The 18710-nt window shown below is 44.1% G+C and overlaps 1 protein-coding gene across 1 annotated transcript in view; it reads right to left on the bottom strand.

Annotated features, from left to right (window-relative positions):
- Positions 1-8752: 8752 nt before the first annotated feature.
- The window catches only part of NUBP1 (NUBP iron-sulfur cluster assembly factor 1, cytosolic), an 89040-nt gene continuing 79082 nt past the window's right edge, over positions 8753-18710 (bottom strand). Inside the window, exon 11 of the mRNA XM_068244682.1 lies at positions 8753-9531. Coding sequence (XP_068100783.1) covers positions 9500-9531 — 32 coding nt within the window. The 3' untranslated portion in view covers positions 8753-9499. The remainder of the gene's footprint in view (positions 9532-18710) is intronic.

Below are 18710 nucleotides of genomic sequence, written 5' to 3'. Positions count from 1 at the left end.
TTTTTTTCTTTGAACTTTTAAAGATAACCTAAAGCAAAAAAAAAAAAGAGATTAACTCACCTGGGGCTTCCCTCAGCCCCCTCGCAGCTCCGGTCCGATGCTTCTGGACCCGCCGGCGACGACTTCCGGTTTCGCCGTCACCGGCCGATAGGCATGGGAACGCGAGTGATTGTTCGCGTTCCCAGCCTGTATATCGCCCCCTATGCTGCTATTTGTCCATATGTCAGCAGAGTGTGCATACTCCTGAGAAAAAGGCTTGCTGGATTGCTGCTCATTTCTTTGACAAGCGGGAGCGTTCGGAGCTCGCAGGAGCATCAAAAATGCAACCATTCACAAATATACTTCTGTTTGGTTGGTGTTAATAAAACAATGTACCTGTGCGGTGCGGTAGCGGATGTCCAGAATCTCACATATGCTATATCAGATGAGAAGGTTGCTGTAATTGGGGAATCAGTCATAATTTACAGGTGCGGAGGCAAGGGCATAACTAAAAATCAAGGGGGCCCCCCTAAAAAGCTTTGATGGAGCCCCCCCAAAGTTGCCAACCTTTCCCCTGCCTATCACTGGTGCCCCTTACAGCCTGGGGGCCCATCTTGCAAGGGTAAAAAAAATGGTGGACATCATGATCTGAACACACATGACAAGTGCAGCCACAAAAACACCTGATCTGAAGGATGCACCCCTTTATTGGGGGGAGGGAAGTAGTAGTTTGGGCCTCCTACAGCTCTGGATCCACCTGCGATCGCAAGGGCTTCTATGTAGTTACGAACCTGATCAAAGGTGGGGTACTAATAGCAACTGCAAGGGTCCCAAGAACAGTGAGGGCCAAATTTGTTTGTAAACTGTTCGTTGTCCATTTGTGTAGCTTGATAGTCAACTGCAACGTGTTCTCCATGGACCTCAATAAAGGTCAATTCTGTGCAGTAGAGCTGCTGCCATTGCACTCCTCCAAGCAGGTACACCACTCCTGCCCAACACTATCTACCAGGGATGGGCTCAAAATCGAATTCTGGTGAATCCGGATTGTTGCTATCCGGATTTCACCCAGTTACCTGTGCGGGATGGGCAGGGGGTCAAGCTTACCTATCTGACGTCTTCTTCGGTCCGTCCCTCGGCGCCTCCCACGATGCGGTCCACGCGCGTCACGTGAGTACAAACACTTCCTCCTTCAACCCGGAAGGAGGAAGTATCTGTAATCATAAGACCGCCGCGTGGACTGCATAGTGGGAGGCGCCGAGGGACGGACCGAAGAAGACGTCAGATAGGTAAGCTTGACCCCCCTGCCCATCCCGCACAGGTAACTGGGTGAAATCCGGATAGCAACTATCCGGATTCACCAGAATTCGAATGTGAGCCCATCCCTGCTATCTACTGACTTTATAAAAGAAGAAGGCACACCACTGGCTCAAACTTGAGTTCAATGAAATGCAATATCATTACGCTCTATGTTTCATCAGGTGTGACTATCTACACCATTTCCAGCTTTTGGCAGGCACACCTTGTTGAGACCTTCTAGAGTGGGAGATAGTCAGTCGACCCTGATGGTTGCTCTCCATAAAAAGTAGACCCCTGGTGGGAGGGAGCATGGGGGCCCAGGGCAAATGTAACTTGGGGGTCCCCCTAGCAATGCCCCCCCCCCCCCCCCCCCTTGAGCTATTGAGCCAGCATTGTTGGGTATCCCATTATGCTCCTCCTCCTTTACCTTACAAATGTATTTATTTTATGTATTGTATTTATAAAGCGCCAACATATTACGCAGCGCTGGACATTAGTTTAGGTTACAGACAATATTCAGGGGTGACATACAGCAATATGACAATACAGGAATACAAGAAAAACCAGATCAAGCAGCACAGTATGAGTACAAGGTAATGCTTAGTCAGTCATGGGATAGGAGCATGGAGATTAGGCAAGTTTGGTTCACTCAAATGAATAGCATGGGTGCACAGTAATGGAGGTGCATAATCAGATAGAACACCAAAGGAGGAGGACCCTGCCCAAAGGCTTACAATGTAGAGGGAGAGGTTGGACACGAAAGTTAGGGGTCCAGAGTTCAGCTGTGGTTTTGGAGCACTTGTGAGGGGTGGTAGGCCAGAGTGAAAAGGTGAGTTTTGAGGGCCTTCTTGAAGATGTTGGAGGGGGCTGCCCTAATGGTTGTTGGTAGGGAGTTCCATAGTGTTGGAGCAGCTCTTGAGAAGTCCTGGAGGCGTGCATGGGACTGGGTGATGCAGGGGGCGGTCAGGCGAAGTTCATTAGAGGAGCGGAGTGAGCGTCTAGGTGTGTACCTGAGTAAGGCCTGGTGCACACCAAAAACCACTAGCAGATCCGCAAAATGCTAGCAGATTTTTAAACGCTTTTTCTTTTTTTTGTAGCGTTTCAGCTAGCATTTTGCGGTTTTGTGAAGCATTTTTGGTGTAGTAGATTTCATGTATTGTTACAGTAAAGCTGTTACTGAACAGCTACTGTAACAAAAACCGCCTGGCAAACCGCTCTGAAGTGCCGTTTTTCAGAGCGGTTTGCGTTTTTCCTATACTTTGAGGCAGAAACGCATCCGCAATCCAAAATCTGCAGCAGTCCGGGAGTATGCGTTTCTGCAAAACGCCTCCCGCTCTGGTGTGCACCAGCCCATTGAAATACATTACCCTAGCGGATCCGCACCCGCAAGCGGATCGCAAACCGCAGCAGAACCGCTCTGGTGTGCACTAGGCCTATGATCGTAAATGTAGATTGGACAGGTTTTGTGGACGGATTTGTAGGTCAGACACAGTTGCTTGAATCTGATTCTGGAGTGGATGTTTATCTCATCATGTCACATTGCCTCAGGTAGGCTTAAAGTGCAGGCAAACGTTTCATATACTAATAGTTTAATTCATAGTCGAAACTTGCTGAAAATGATTATAAATACTGCACTTTCTTGTGGAATAGGGAACTCACAAACTCGAGAGACACAAAAATGTGATCATCAGACATCCATTAATCAGTTGTGAAGTCCAGAATAATAACTTGCTCCTTTTGTATCCACAGAAGTGATTGTAAACTACTGTATATACACTGAAAAACTCTATGCAAACACAAACAGTATGATTACCTTGTATAAATATGCAATCATATTACAAGAGTGACCTCTTGTGGTTAAACAGCAAAACAGACTCCAAAAAACAATACTATATACTGTATGTACTGCATGTTTTTTTCCTTACAGGCAAATGTGATCTATTTAGGTAGATAGATTATATCAATATGTGCCTCATTCTATTAAAACTACATCATTTCATAAGGATTGTTTTGGTAAGCTGAGTACTAAATTTAGCCAAGCTCAAAGTGAAGCATATTTGTGTATAAGAGCAAGAAATGCTAAGGTATAAAAGGCAGTAAAGGAACATTTCAGGATCCTGACTGCCTAACATAGCCAATGAGGAGAACATCTACTCTAGTTTATCTCCTTCCATGTGGCACATAACCCCCTTGACACATCAACCAGTCCAATTTAGAAATGAATTTGTCATACTCTATCCTTGTGGGTTGTACTGTTTGGTGTCAAGTGACCCAGTTTGCTTTTTGAGAAGAAGGAAGGTGGTTGTTCCCAGACTTTTGTTGAATAATCAAGGTATACATAGATGGGGTCATCATTAAGCATAAGCTCCCCCATTTTGCACATATAGTAATGTATCCCCCCCCCCCCCCATTTCAGTCCATTTCATTACCATGGCCATATTTCAGCTTTATGATCCAAGTTATGGCATATCAATAACCAAAAGACACTCGATCCTGAGTTGAGGTCCTTCACCTTAAAAAGAACCCAAGGTGAGGCTTACATATTTCCTTTTAAGCAATGCACATTGTATGGCTGTGCTGCTGCTCCACTGGCTCCAATACTATAGACCCTGCAGATCAGATGTTTTTGACAAGATTAGCTACATGCTTGGTTCAGGTGTGTCATTCAGACACTACTGATCAGAAAGATCAATGGGACTGGTTGATTCATACTGTGCTTGTTTCATAACACATGCATTATATGTGTGTGAATTGCAATGGACATGGTGTGTTGTACATACATTGTAAATTCAAAGCCAGCATGCAGCGATTTAGAATAACACGATCCGTTACAACAGAGAAGTAAACAGATCCATAAAATTGTACGGACAGTGCGTTGACATGCAGAATTATTCTGCAATAAAACAAATGCAGTGTGAATGCACCCTAAGAATCTAGGGCCCGTATGCAATTACATTTTTCTGAGTTATGTCCTAGGTGATAATTTTCAATCTCTCTTTTAAAATAACGTTTCATCATTTTACAATTGAAAATTACCTAAAAGTAGGTGAAAAAGTACTATCAAAATTATTTTGAGTATTTTTCTGCTTGCTGGAGGTTTAAAAGGCATTTTATGACACAGTATGAGAATATCACTTAGGAGAAAACGGAGGATAAAAAGTGAATTGCATATGGGCCTAGGACCATTATTCAGTCAAAAGCTCGTTTCCCTATAGTTTATGGAAATGTGTTTTGCCTCACGGGAAGGGTTTTTAAACCCTCTCACTACGCTCACCACCGTAGTGGGTAAAATGAATAACAGCAAAACATGAGGAAAGGTTCCGTAGTAATATTTATTGAGCTACAATCCTGTTATAATAATTATCTAGGCTTGCAGAATCATAGTTACATTGTATTTGAGTAATTAGTGAGCATCAATATTATTTCTTACCCAGTATTGCAGCATCACCCAGAGAAGATCAGGGGACCTCAGCGACCTCGGAGGGGAAATACGTGGCGACGGCATGTCTGCTTGTCCTTCGAGAGTCCCAACTCGAAAGTATTTTCCCTCTTTTATATAGACAGAATTCAATAACTGCGCAGGCGTAGAACATGTTTCATCAATGTGCCTGTGCAGACAAGGGTGTGTGATCACAATGTGCTTGTATCAGTGCGCCTGTGCAGACAAGACACATGACTGTGTGATCACAACATACTTTAGAAACGTCACAGAACACATCTGACTATTGTTGCTTATGTGAGAACTTTGCACAGCATCTCATATTTTGAATAGTGTTGTAGATGGCAACATTCTCATGGTCAGTTGGCCATGAGAATGAAAAAAAAAATGTTATTTTGAATTAAAATAACCACCAGTGTTGTAATGAACTATCATAGAACATCCAGTACTAAAAGAAGCTAACATATATACCGTAAACAGTAATCTCTTATCAATCAGACATTCATGTCACTTTTGTATCTCAAAATGCGATCGCAGGGACAGCAGACAGTGCATAGACTGCACTGTCCGCCATTTTCATTCATGCGCTGCAATTCTCCACTGAATCGGCACGCATGGTTCCCTGCATTTTGGGTTGCTTCAGCCCATGATCCCATTCAGTATAATGAATGGGATTGCAAGACCCCCCCCAGCCCCCACGAGTGACATGCTGTGCAGAGCCATGGAGCTCTGCACTGCATGGAAACGAGCCCTGTTTCTTCTGAGTTTCCTCCTAGGACATCATTTTTCTCATTAAAATAACTTTCAGCAAGTTGCAATTGAAAAAGTAACAAAAAGTATGTGAAGAAGTACTATCAAAATTATTTTAGAGTATTTTCTTGCCTGCTGGTAGTTTGAAGGGCATCTTATTGGCAAGTTGTGCAAATATAACCAAGGAGAAAACTCAGGAGAAAAAGCTAACTGAATAGGGGCCCCTGGCTCGGTGGTGACCCTAGATGTGTCTTTCTGTGCTGGCTACTGAGCACCAGGAAGGTGAATGTGCTTTGGAACAGGTAGTAACCCACAGCCGAGTTGGCATAAGAGGTTATTGTAGGAAGGTTTTTTTTCAAACCATTGGTTGGACATGTTTAATAACACTCGAAAGTGGTGGTCTTCCAGTCCTTCAGATACCAAACAACTACGGGTCTGTTGTGAAAGCTGATGTCAAGGAAAATGGTTGATAACTATGAAGTAAGGCAGAATCATTTATTGAGAAATAAATATATCTCAGAACTAGCAGATATTGCTAAGAGTGCATAAGCTTTTGCAAAAAAAAGAAACAAAAACAAAACCAAAAAACAAAGACTACATTACTGTGGTGATAAAAAAAAAAAAAAAAAAACTCAATGGACACAAGCCTGATGATGATGAATTAATTTTAGACTGATAAGGCAAACCAGAGTAGGTCATTTGGGTATGAGGATGTCTGTGTCAATAATCAGTATTCAGGCTACCCAAGTGGTGAGATGGGTGCCCAATGTGGCCAATAGGCTACGGCATAGGAATTAATAGTGGTAGACAACTTGCAGTGGTTTGGGCACTGGGGTTAGGAGGTTTGTTTTAGGCACTTACAGGGGGGATTAGGCATTAGCTGTTGGGTGGAGGTTTGTTTTAGGCTGTTAGGTGGGGTACTTAGAGGGGGGTTAGGCATTAGGTGGGGTGGGATTTGTTTCAGGCACTAGGAGGAGAGGATTTAAAGAGAGTCTGAAGCGAGAATAAATTTCGCTTCAGACCTCAGATAGCAGGGGTATGTGTGCCCCTGCTAAAACGCCGCTATCCCGCGGCTTAACGGGGGTCCCTGATCCCCCAAATCTCCTCCGTACAGCCGGGGAGCGCTTCCTGGTTGGGGCAGGGCTAACTGCCGCAGCCCTGCCCCACGCGCGTCTGTCAGCGAGTATCTCCGCCTCTCCCCCCGCCCCTCTCAATCTTCCTTCACTGAGAGAGGGGGGAAGGAGAGGCGGCGATGCGCCGCTGATAGACGCGACTGGAGGCAGGGCTGCAGCCGTTAGCCCTGCCTCCAGGAGCGACCAAGTCTGCGACCAAGTGTTGCAGTGGGGGGACCCCCGTTTAGCGGCGCAATAGCGGCGGTTTAGCAGGGGCACACATGCCCCTGCTAACTATGAGCTCTGAAGCGAGATTTATTCTCGCTTCAGAGTCTCTCTTTAAGTGAGAATGGGTGCCGTGTAGTGAATAGTAAAATATTGTTATTGTAAAATGCCAATATTTTTTAGTAGTGGAACCACCCAGCGCCCAACTCACGTGGTGTTGCCATTATACATACTCAGGTAAACAAGCTTTTGTTAACACCAGATATGCAATTCAGGACATGGTGTGTTATGTATGTGAAGAAGACTTAGACTACCCCAGGAAGGATTAGCAGAAGTTACATACTGGCATCTGTGTTAATAAAAACCATGCAGTTATTGGTAGATCTGTATCAGATCTCTATTGGTGAGAACTATGTTAAATAAATCCTGGCTGTTTTGGGTTACAAAACTCTCACCATGAGTCCACAACTAACTGCAAGCACAGTACTGCACTAACTTTTCAACGCCCTGTTCATCACTCTGCCTCACAGAAGTAAATAGCATTCCCAACTTTCAAAGCAGCTGATTGTTGCTTTATAAATAAGGAGCTGAACACTTAATACTAATAATTATCAACAAAAGAGGCTATCGGGGGACACAGACAAATGGCATCTGACCGCAAGCTCATGCTACAGTCCAGGCCCAGTGTTTGTGCAGATGTGTTGTGTCATCCTGATATGCACACTTGTCATTTTACCACAGAGGCTCATTTAAAATGAATGCTTTTAAGAATAAGATGTAAAATAGTGCAGTGATAAGTTAAAAAAATATATAATTGATCACTTCAGCCAAGAAGTATTAATTGTTATGTAAAATTACCGGTTAAATAATGAATTTCATATCTTATCACATTAACCCTCCTGGCGGTCTATTAAAATCCGCCAGGGTGCAGCGCAGCAGTTTTTTTGTATTTTTTTTTTAAAATCATGTAGCAAGCCTAGGGCTCGCTACATGATAGCCGCTGTGCAGCGGCATCCTCCCACCCGCTTCGATCGCCTCCGGCGATCTGCAATCAGAACGGGATTTCCTGGAGGGCTTCCCCCGTCGCCATGGCGTCACTGGGAGTACCGATCCACCCCTCAGTGCTGCCTGGCACTGATTGGCCAGGAAGTGCTTGGGGGCAGGGGGTTGGGCGGCGCGGGGCGGCTAATCGGCGTGGAGCGGCGGCGATCGGTATGCATAGCAAAACAAAATTATGCAAATTGGCCCAGCAGGGCCTGAGAAAACCTACTACGTTCGGGGTTACGGCCAGGAAGGTTAACCCCACTCATATTGGTTATTTTTCAAAATATCAGTTTATTATGCCTAATAACAGATTAACAGTAACATCTATATTATAAGCCTAAAAAGTAAAAATGCCCTAGTGGCTACCCCAGTAAAAAAAAAAGAAAAAAAGAATTACAATGGTTAGTAACCAGGGCCGGATTTGTACTCTTTACCGCCCAAGGCCGCTGTCACCAGCCGCCCCCCTTCAGTATAGGTAGCCAAAAGAGTCCTCCCCTCTTCCCTCTAGTATAGGTAACCTGCTGACCCCCCCCCCCCCTCCAGTATAGGTAGCCAGATGACTCCTCCCCCCTTTCCCTCTAGTATAGGTAGCCAGATGACTGCCTTAATCCCTCCTTTTTCCACTCCCCCCTTTCAGTATAGGTAGCCAGCTTGCCTTCACACCACAGCAGCCATCAGTGTCACTCATTTCTCAGCTCATCTCCCTGCATTGCAGCGTTTGCAAATGCTGCATAAGTTCAGCCTGCTGCTTTGGTGCCCTTGCTCCTGTGGTGCCCTAGGCCATGGCCTAAGCGACCTTGGCCTAAATCCAGCCCTGTTAGTAACCCTTTTTCAAGCTGCATCACACCACAAATCAACTTATAGGGTGACATTAACATATGAAATAGACTAATTACATACACAGCAAGATCTTTCAGGCCTTTATTTGTTATAAGTTTGATGATTATGGCTGACAGCTTAGAACCCCAAAATCAAAATCTCAGTGCATTAGAATATTGTGAAAATGTTCAATATTCCAGGCCCAAAGTGACGCACTCCAATCAGCTATTTCATCAAAAAAACACGTGCAAAGGGTTCCTATTTCATATATTAGTTTCACCTTTTAAGGTGCATTACTGAGATAAATAGACTTTTGCACGATATTCAAATTTTTCACTATATTTTTGCACTATAGTCTAATTTTTGGAGTTTCAGCTGTATGTATTTGTAAGAACATCCAGCCTGACTGGGCCTCAGAACTCAGGCCAGTCTTGCAGGACCACCTGTGCTGCTCAATGATCTTCTGTCCAAAGATATGGAAGTAGGAGCAGAGAGTCTGGTCAGGTCCTTGAAAATCCCATATTCTAGAGAGCAGAGCAGGAGTAAGTGGATGCTCCTGATGTATTTGTACCCAAGTGATGAAGAAATAAAGCTTGTGGTGCATTCAGTTCATCAGAAAATGTTAAATATCACAAAGTTAAACGAATAATAAGTGGTCATTTTTTTTTTTTTAATTTTTGAATTTAACTTTGCAGAATCTCCGGAGACGTATTCAGTGTTCCTCTCATATTACTGAATGAGGGTAATTCTGCAGCTGTATAGTCCAGAGATGGCTGTACCGACATGAGCCCCAACATGCTAATGCAGCACTCTGTGTAACAAATCAGATCGTCACTCAGTGTCTTCCTGTACAAAACTCTTGAATTTCTGAAAGACAAAACAGAAAAGGTTATATTTTCACTAAGGCTAGTCTATTTCCACTTATCCAGTATATTTGCACGTTATAACCCCTACGTGGATGGCATTTTGTCGTCAGCCATATCAGATACATTTGACTTTTTGTATACTCTCTGAAAGGGCTTTCAGAGGCAAACAAAACCCCTTGTAAGAAGTTTAGCCACTTCCTTGTAAGAAGTTTGTTATGGTGTACTGATAAAGCTACCTTCCAGAAATTCAGGATCCCCATCCATGTGGTCATGTGACCACAGCTTTGCCATCACCTCCCATAAGGCTCTGGTTCACTACAGAACATGACAGGTCAGAGAAGAGCACAATCGAAGAGGAATGGTAGATCAAGTGGATATGCTGAATTCCTAGAATTTAGCTTTAAGGTTTACCTGTAAGGAAAAAAATGCCCCAAAAGGAGTACTCGCCTCAATGGAGGGGAGGTGCTGGAAAATCCAGAGGCTTTCCCTGTCCTCCCCCACCGAGCCGGTCCAATGCTGCATCCCCCAAAGGACCATCACTAAGCCCCTGTTGATGGCTCACACATACACAGTAGCCCGGCCTGGCTTTTCTGCCAAAGCCCAATCAGTCCGTGATACTGCGCAGACGCAGTGCTGTCGCACGCCCATGAGCATTGTGGGTGTCAGCACTGGAATGGCCTAACGAAGGAGGATGGGGATGCCTATGGAGGACCCAGATGCTTCCCTCTCCCAAAGTAATTATCAGATTTTTTGCTTTTAAATCCTCAAAGGCTTACTTGAAAGGACTATCGCAAAAAAATTAAAATACATGCATACAAATATTTATAAGTACATTTCTCTCAGATTAAAATGCACTATAAATTTCTATTCTCCTATGTTACTGTCGCAGTAAAAAACATTGATTTCCCAGTCTTTTTTTTTTTTTTTTTATAGAATGGGCTCATTTACCTGCTGGCTTTCTGTGTGCCTGTTACTGGATGGAATAGCCCATTTAGAGTAACTGGCAGGCTGTTCCTGGTTGCCAGACTTGTCAGATTTATATTAATGTTTGCACTAGCACTAGCTTATTAAACAAAATAGCCTGCAAGTGTCCCTGAGTATATTAGCCAGAATGACACCTGGTTATCTTTTTATCTGCACATTAACAGGCACAGTGACTGCAGCTTCCTGCCAGACATGTACTGATAAACATGAATGCTGCAGGCCATGTCTATAAACTATATTAGCAAATAAGACAGGAACCTAACATTGACACCACCTACTGTGCACAGGAAAATAAGAAGAGAAGGTGCTGCTATTAACCTTCCTCTACAGCTTCATAAATAGGCGGACAGTCCATAGTTCCCAACTGTCCCTCTTTTGGAGGAACTGTCCCTCTTTGGGAACCCAATCCCTCTTTCTCCTTCATTTTTCCCATCCTTTAAATTGATATATTTCTTATTTTTAAATGTTACTATGAAGGAAAATGAACCATGATGGAAAGGACCAATATGGTTTGAATTATAAAAACATATTTTTCCTATAAAATCTTTATGGTATGGCTGACTAGGGGTGTGTCGGAGGCATGATTAGGGGTGTGGCCTAAATGTCCCTCTTTCTTACCTCAAAATGTTGGGAGGTATGGGACACTCATCAGATTATAAAATACCGCGCCAAAGTTCATACAGTGATTACCAGTCTTTTCACAATCAACAGTCAATGGGATACATCTGGTGAGCAGTGTGGCATGTAATGTGGTGCAGTGGCACGGTGAACGGGTGGTGTTACACAGCTGGAGTATTTGCAGTACTTGAATTGCCTCATTTGAACTGTACTACTCTATGTGGAGCTATTTCTGTTTTATAGGAACAAGTGAATATAATGACATGCTTAAGACCCACCTGAGAGCTGAGGTGGTATTAATCTGGTGAGCATCTAGTGAGAGGGGACGAGGGATATATTTGTGTGACACCGGGGGAGCACAAGACACTGGTGACACTTGGGATCACGGAGTTTGAACAATACTGCCCTATGTGGAGTGTGTTTTCTATTACAGGAGTGGAGCGCACAGCAGTACAATTGAAAGGTATGGGACACTGATTAGCTGGCTTGAATAAAAATATTTTGGTCCTTATAAGCAGAGATAGATGGAGATTTTCAAGAAACCCACAACTAAAAGTATAGTAAAAAATGTTCTCAATGCGCAAGTTCATGCTGCCTTAATTGCCATGAGGTTGATTCATCATTGCGTGGTAATATTACTGTGCACGCACAGCAATGTTACCTGCAGTTATGCGTGGAGTACCACGAGATACGATAATAGTGTGACTTCTACTTACGGTTAATGTGCATGTTACCATTGTAACGATCACGCTACTAGCATATATTCTTCCACTTTTTTTGTGTGCATTTCTCAGAGTACAACCTACCAAATCGTGAAGGTGGTTCCCTATCCGCATGGAGACATAATTCTCCATATCCCTATTACTGTGGTTGCCTGTTAGCAACCAAGCTTTGTAAGTAATCATTTTTGTGACCTTGTATCTCTTTGCCTGGAAGTACTGCACTATATTGGCACTCCTGGTGTTCTCTGTTCTTTTTTCTTTCTGGCTCCTGGAGTTCATCCTTCGAATCCCATCCAACGAACAGGATCTGTATACTGGCTGCAAGTTTGTGTTTTAGGAATTACTATTGCCAGAGGATCAGTATTACAGCCAAAAAAACAACATTTTAAAGGGAACTAAGCACCCTTTCTTTCCCGGGAATTTTAATGGCTATAGGAGCTGCCATGTCCCCCCCCCTCCCCTTCTCACTGTCCTTATTTATAGAAGTCAAAAATGCTACCTTAACACATTCCCTCTGGATAACCTCTTTAAAGCAGTTGTCCTAATTACCCACCCCCTCTGTTAATGAAAAGGTATTGTTGACTTTTTGGTAATAAGTTTAATAAAACAATTACAGTATATTCTGGTGTATAAGACTACTGTTTAATCGGGGGTCGTGTTATACGCTGGGGGACATCTTATAGGGCGGGTGCTGAAACTTCTGAGCCGGACTGGAGAATCTGTGGTTGCTGCATACGGTGGGGGAAATCTCAAAAACGTCCGCTGCATGCATCCCCACCCTATGTGCCACCGTTTCTAAGCAGCAAGCAAACAACAAGTATGGTAGAAGAAAATCCACTCATCAGGCTTCCTGGAAAGAAGTGACTTAAAGCAGTCCCCCGATGACGAGATGAGGGGGCACCTCACTGGGAAGGCTTTGTATTCAACAACCAGCTGATCGCCGGTAAGGTACATCGCTTGCCGTGATTGGTTGGTTGTTGTATACTGGGTACCACATACAGTACAGCACCAGTATCTGTACCTGTTAATACAGTATAGCACCAGTACATACAGTACAGTATACAAATGTCCAACAGTCAAGAGGGGTAGTCTTATACGGCGAGTATATCACAAAATGTATATTTTAACTGGAATAGTTGAGGGGTCGTCTTATACGCCCAGTCACCTTATACACCAGAATATACAGTACTTGAGTCATTAGATGCCTGAAATCTGCAGACGGGTCGGACGGGCAGGCCTGCTGAAGTAGGCTAATAAAATGGTTAAATTGAAGTTGTTGTTTTTTTAAATAATAAGACATTTTGTTGGCATGCATTTTTAATGTGCTATTGAGATGCCCTGGATGCTAAAAATGGTGCTCTGTTTACTTTAAGAGCTGAAGATAGCAGCTTCCATAGCTCTCTAACAACAAGAGTACTTGAAAGAAAACTAGAAATGTTAATAAAGAAAGAATCGATACTTACCTGGGGCTTCCTCCTGCCCCATAAGCAGAGCTGAGTCCCTTGCCGTCCTCCCGTGTGCCTCCGTTCAGCCGCAGTCAGCCCGGATAACTGGCCAAGTCGCAAAAGTCGGGTCTTCGGCGCATGCACGGACCTCCCACGCATGCGCAGAAGGCACCGACTGACATGACTGAGCCAGTTACTGGGGCTTATTGCAGCTGAACAGAGGCACTCGGGAAAACGGCAGAGGACTCAGCGGTGCTTATGGGGCTGGAGGAGGTCCCGGTTAAGTATCAAAACTTTCTTTATTACTTCTGGTACACTTTAAGGAACTCCTCCAAGGGAAGGCAGTATCATAATTGTATAATAAGTTATAATTTATCCCTGATCAGCATGGCGCTATCCTCAAAATACATTACCTTCTGAAATCCTCTCAGTCCTGAATGCAGTTGGCTCCATATGACTGACTAAAGCTAAAAGCTAGCTTTATTGGCTAAGGTTGTAAGCTGACCGTTCCTTAGATTAGCACAGGCGAATGCTGGGCATACACGGCCCAGATTCCTCTTATCAATCGAGCCGCTGATGGCTCGATTGATAATATCCGACAGGTCCGATGACCTGCCGGATAGATTAGCCGCTCGATCCCCGCCGCCGGACAATAGCGGGGAATCGAGCGGCTGATAAGGAGCGCCGGCGGGGACAAGCGGGAATCGATCCTTGCGCACGCGCGGAGACGCGGCGAGGGTCGATCCGGCAGCTAATCGGCCGCCGGATCGACCCATGTATGCCCAGCATAACCCCTTGGGAGTGTTCCAGAAAAAAAGAGAAGCACATTCACTTTTCATTCAGCCTTCATTAAAACTATCTAGTGTTGGATAGAAGGTGCAAAAGTAACCTCATTAGCTTTATTACTTACTAAACATGATGGCAGATATTGATGATAAACAGTGTGAAACATCTTGTACATCTCATTGTACCTCACAGTATCTGTTTAGTGACTGATTAAAGCAAACTCGAGCCAAAGCTCGGGTGAAGACACACATACCGTACTTATCGAAGAAGTGGAATCTTTTAGATCTATCTTGGGTACATTTTGAGTGCATTAATTAAATTTTTTATCCAATACTGGATATTTTATGAAGACTGGATACAAAATTCTAATGCTTAATTGACTGCACTTTTTTTTTTTCAAATGACTGTTGATGCACAGAGTGCAAAGGAGCCACTTTGTTGTGTAACAATACTGGGACTTGTGTGCATTAAACCCTCTGTACTAAACCGTAACCTGTCAGCTAAATTGTTATTAAAGCAGTCACTCCCTGTAAAAGTTTGTTAAGATTAATTAGAGATGACTGAATCAGTACAGAGTCTACATATGGCCATTTTCTGAAAATGTAAAGGCACATTACTACAAAAAAGGAATAATGGTGCCCATACATGGTACAATAAAAACATTCGAATTTCCTATTCATTCGATCTAAACGATCGAACCGAATTAACTACTTAACGACCGCCTAACGCCGATAGGCGTCTGCAGGTCGCAAGGGGTTTCCCATGCAAACTTTCCATGTCAGTTCACGGAGGGTGTCTCCGTGAACAGCCTGCGAGCCTCCAATCGCGGAAGACATCCCCGCTGTTTACATCATACAGCGCTTCTGCGCAGCAGCGCCGTAAAGGAGATCGGCGATCCCCGGCCTCTGCTTGGCCGGGGATCGCCGGCATCTGATAGGCTGAAGCCTATCAGAGGCGGCGCAGGACGCATCGCCGTCCTGTGCCGCCCAGGGGAAGGAGGGGAGGGAGGGAAAGAGAGGGAGGCCCAATATCGCTGCGGAGGGGGGTTTTGAGGAGCCCCTGCAACACGCAAATAGCCGGCGGCGATCAGACCCGCCCAGCAGGACATCCCCCTAGTGGGGAAAAAAGGGGGGAAGTCGTCTGGTCGCCCTGGCTATTACACGATCTGTGCTGTGGGCTGGAGAGCCCACGCAGCACAGATCCGCGCAGCATAGCCTGGTCCTTAAAGGACTTACGAGGCCAATTTTAGAAAGAAAAAAAAGTTAGATACCTGCATCAGTTTGTAAGGCACGGAGGACGCCGTCCACGCCGTTCCGCCGAGTCCCCACCACTCAATAGCCCCCCGAACGGCCCGGGTCGGGCACTCCAGCCTGCACAAAGATGGCCGCTGGAGCTGGCCGCGGCTGCGCGGTCCACATAGCTGCGAGTGCGGCTGCGCAGTCTGGAAACAGGAAAGTCTACAGGAAACAGCCTGTTACGTGGATCGGGGGGGGTTGGCCCTATAGCTGTGCAGCCACACTCGCGGCCATGCAGACTGCGCAGCCGCACTCGCGGCTATGCGGACTGCACAGCCGCACTCGCGGCTATGCGGACTGCGCAGCCGTGGCCAGCTTCGGCGGCCATCTTTGTGCAGGCTGGAGAGCCCGACCCGGGCCGTACGGGGGGCTATTGAGCGGCGGGGACCCGGCGAAACGGCGCGGAGGGCGCGGACGGCGTCCTCTGTGCCTTACAAACTGATGCAGGTAACTAACTTTTTTTTTTTTGTCTAAAATTGGCCTTGTAAGTCCTTTAAGTGGTTAAAGTCGAAAACATATATATTTTTTGATCCAGAAATGTTAACGATTATCCCGTTTTTTTGAGAAAAATCTGATCGGACATGTTGGAAAAATGTTGATGATTGTGTGTTGTAATTGTATCATGTATGTTGAATAGAATGAAAAGATCTTTTAGATCCTAATTGTAAGAATTGTTTCAAAGACTGTAATCTTTATTTCCATTGTCTTCATAAGAAGTTTAAAGATTAAATATTTAAGTATGTGTGTGATTATCATTTTATTGTAATCATATTTTATTTTACTAAAGTAAAGTAAGTTTGCCCTCATCAAGTTAATTGAGCCATTTGTGGTAAAAATTCCCTCAGCACGAAAAAAAAAAACCCCGGTGAGGTAAAACACACCTATATAGTTGCTCTGGGGTAATATTAACTTCACAATAAATAAATTGAACCACTCAGAGGAAAAATACAGCTCAATAGACGCTTTGAGCTACAACTGCCATCTGTGTTAAGTATCTGAGGTAAAATACAGCTTGAGCTAAAAAAAAAAAAAAAAAAAAAGAAGAGATTTCAGTTGAAAAAAAAGTCACTTCCGATAAACTCGATTCACTTCGAATAAACCATTCAATCGAATACTTTATTTTTTATCTCTATCTTTTTTCTCAATTTGATTTTTCGGCATATTCAATCATTTCCCCCGGAGTTTCAGCCTAATCGAACGTTCGTGTATGGTACCTCGAAAACAACTATGCAATTTTTTCGATCGAATTTATCTAATCGAAAAAAAAAAGAAAAAATTGTACCATGTATGGGCACCATAAGGTTTGTCTAAAATTTGAACATATGTTAACTCCAGTATGTTAATTGTTTAGCATTAAAGAGACACTTAAGCGAAAAAAAAACCATGATATAATGAATTGGTTGTGTACTATGAATAATTACTAGAAGATTAGCAGCAAAGAAAATATTCTCATATTTTTATTTTCAGGTATATAGTGTTTTTTCTAACATTGCATCATTCTCTAATATGTGCAGATTACACAACACTCAGCATTCAAAATGATTCTTTCAGAGCAGTCTGAACTAATGACCTCTTCTCTGGCAGAGAAAAAGAAAACTGTTCACTTATAGTTGAGATAATAAAAGTCAGATAACAGCCCTCTCCACGACTTTGAAAGTCGTAGAGCTTAATGGCTTTTTTTGCATAGAGATAACAACTGGAGTTTCTTAACTCTTCCTGTACTGGAAACAATTCGACTAATGTATCTGATCTTAATGTTTTATTTCTTAGCTGTGCTACACATACAAATCATAATATCACAATTTTTTTTTCGCTTCAGTGTCTCTTTAAATTAAATTCTTGTTACATTCATATAGCTTTCAGTGGTTTCCTTTAAGTCTGAAAAGAAGCTGAATAGAGAAAAAAAAGTTGAAGTGAACCTGTGTGCAATTATTTATTCAGTTGTAAATTGTGCTCGCCCCTTCCTTTTTCACTAATATGCTCCCATTAGCCAACTTTCACTAGATTACTGTCCACTATTCCTATCACCAGTATTGTTGCCAGACAGCCAGTGGGAGCAGTGGACCTAAATATACGAGGCTAGAATCTCACTCCATTAGCATTTGGACAAAGGTTAATTTAAAGTGTACCTAGAGAGGAAAAAGTGCCCCTATGGCAGGTATGGGCAAACTTGGCTCTCCAGCTGTTGAGGAACTACAAGTCCCACAATGCATTGCAGGAGTCTGACAGCCACAGTCATGACTCATAAAGGCAAATGCATTGTGGAATTTGTAGTTCCTTAACAGCTGGAGGGCCAAGTTTGCCCATGCCTGCCCTATGGGGTACTCACCTCGGGATGGGGAAGCCTCTGGATCCTAGAGAGGCTACCCCATCCTCCTCCACCAGCCCTTTCCAGCTCTGGAACCACTGAAAGATTACTTATCGACAGATCACACATGCACACTAGCAGAGGCCTGCTCGGACTCCTGTGGAAAAAGCAAAGCCCGATCGGGTCCGTGCTACTGGACATGCACAAGTTGTCTGCTCCTGCACAGTAGCACTGACTTGATCAGGCTCTGCTTTTTCCACTGGAGCCCAAGTTGGTCAGTGCTACTACGCAAGTGCAGTGTGGCCGAACTTCGGTGGTTTCAGCGCTGGATTGAGATGGTGCACAGGGAAAAAGCCTCTCCAGAATCCAGATACTTTTACTTACGGAGTTAAGTATCTGTATTCTGGCAATGCACTCTTCCCAGGTTTGCTTTAACCTTCTTAGCGGTAATCCCGAGTCAGGCTGGGGACAGAAAGCCGCAGCTCAGAGCAACCCTAAGCCTAACTCGTGGTAGCCGGCGGGAGGCATATGCAGAGTCTGTGTGCAGCTGGCATTTGCAGCTCGCCTCCCCACTGGATCCAGGTGCTGGCAGCCATTCTTCTTCTGGTCCTGGCGATCTCACTATAGAGGTGGACAGAGAGACAGTAGACCTGGTGGACGAAGGGAGAATTGCTGCGCTGGATCCAGGCAAGATGAGTAAGTACAGGAGCTGCCACAGATCTATCCAGCGGTATGATTTTTTCCTGCTTTTAGGGTCTTAAAGCTTGTGAAAAAATTGCACCACTTTTAGACCCTGAAATCCGGAAGAAATCATACTGCCAGAGAGAATAAATAAGACAAAAAGCAGTTCAGGCCTCATAAAAGCTTTCCTGCAAAATTAATTCCAAAATAGACATTAAGGTGAACCTCCGGACTAAAAATCGACTCGGCAGCACTGAAAAGGCCTGGTGTTTCTTTAACAGTTTAACAGCATCAGAACTTTGTTTCTCTTATACAAGCCTCATTTTTAGCTGCACAGAAGA

The sequence above is a fragment of the Hyperolius riggenbachi genome, chromosome 7 (assembly GCF_040937935.1).
Source record: "Hyperolius riggenbachi isolate aHypRig1 chromosome 7, aHypRig1.pri, whole genome shotgun sequence".
In the NCBI taxonomy this organism is placed as follows: Eukaryota; Metazoa; Chordata; class Amphibia; order Anura; family Hyperoliidae; genus Hyperolius; species Hyperolius riggenbachi.
Note: the sequence above shows the minus strand (reverse complement) of the source record. Positions and strands in the feature narration are given on the sequence as shown.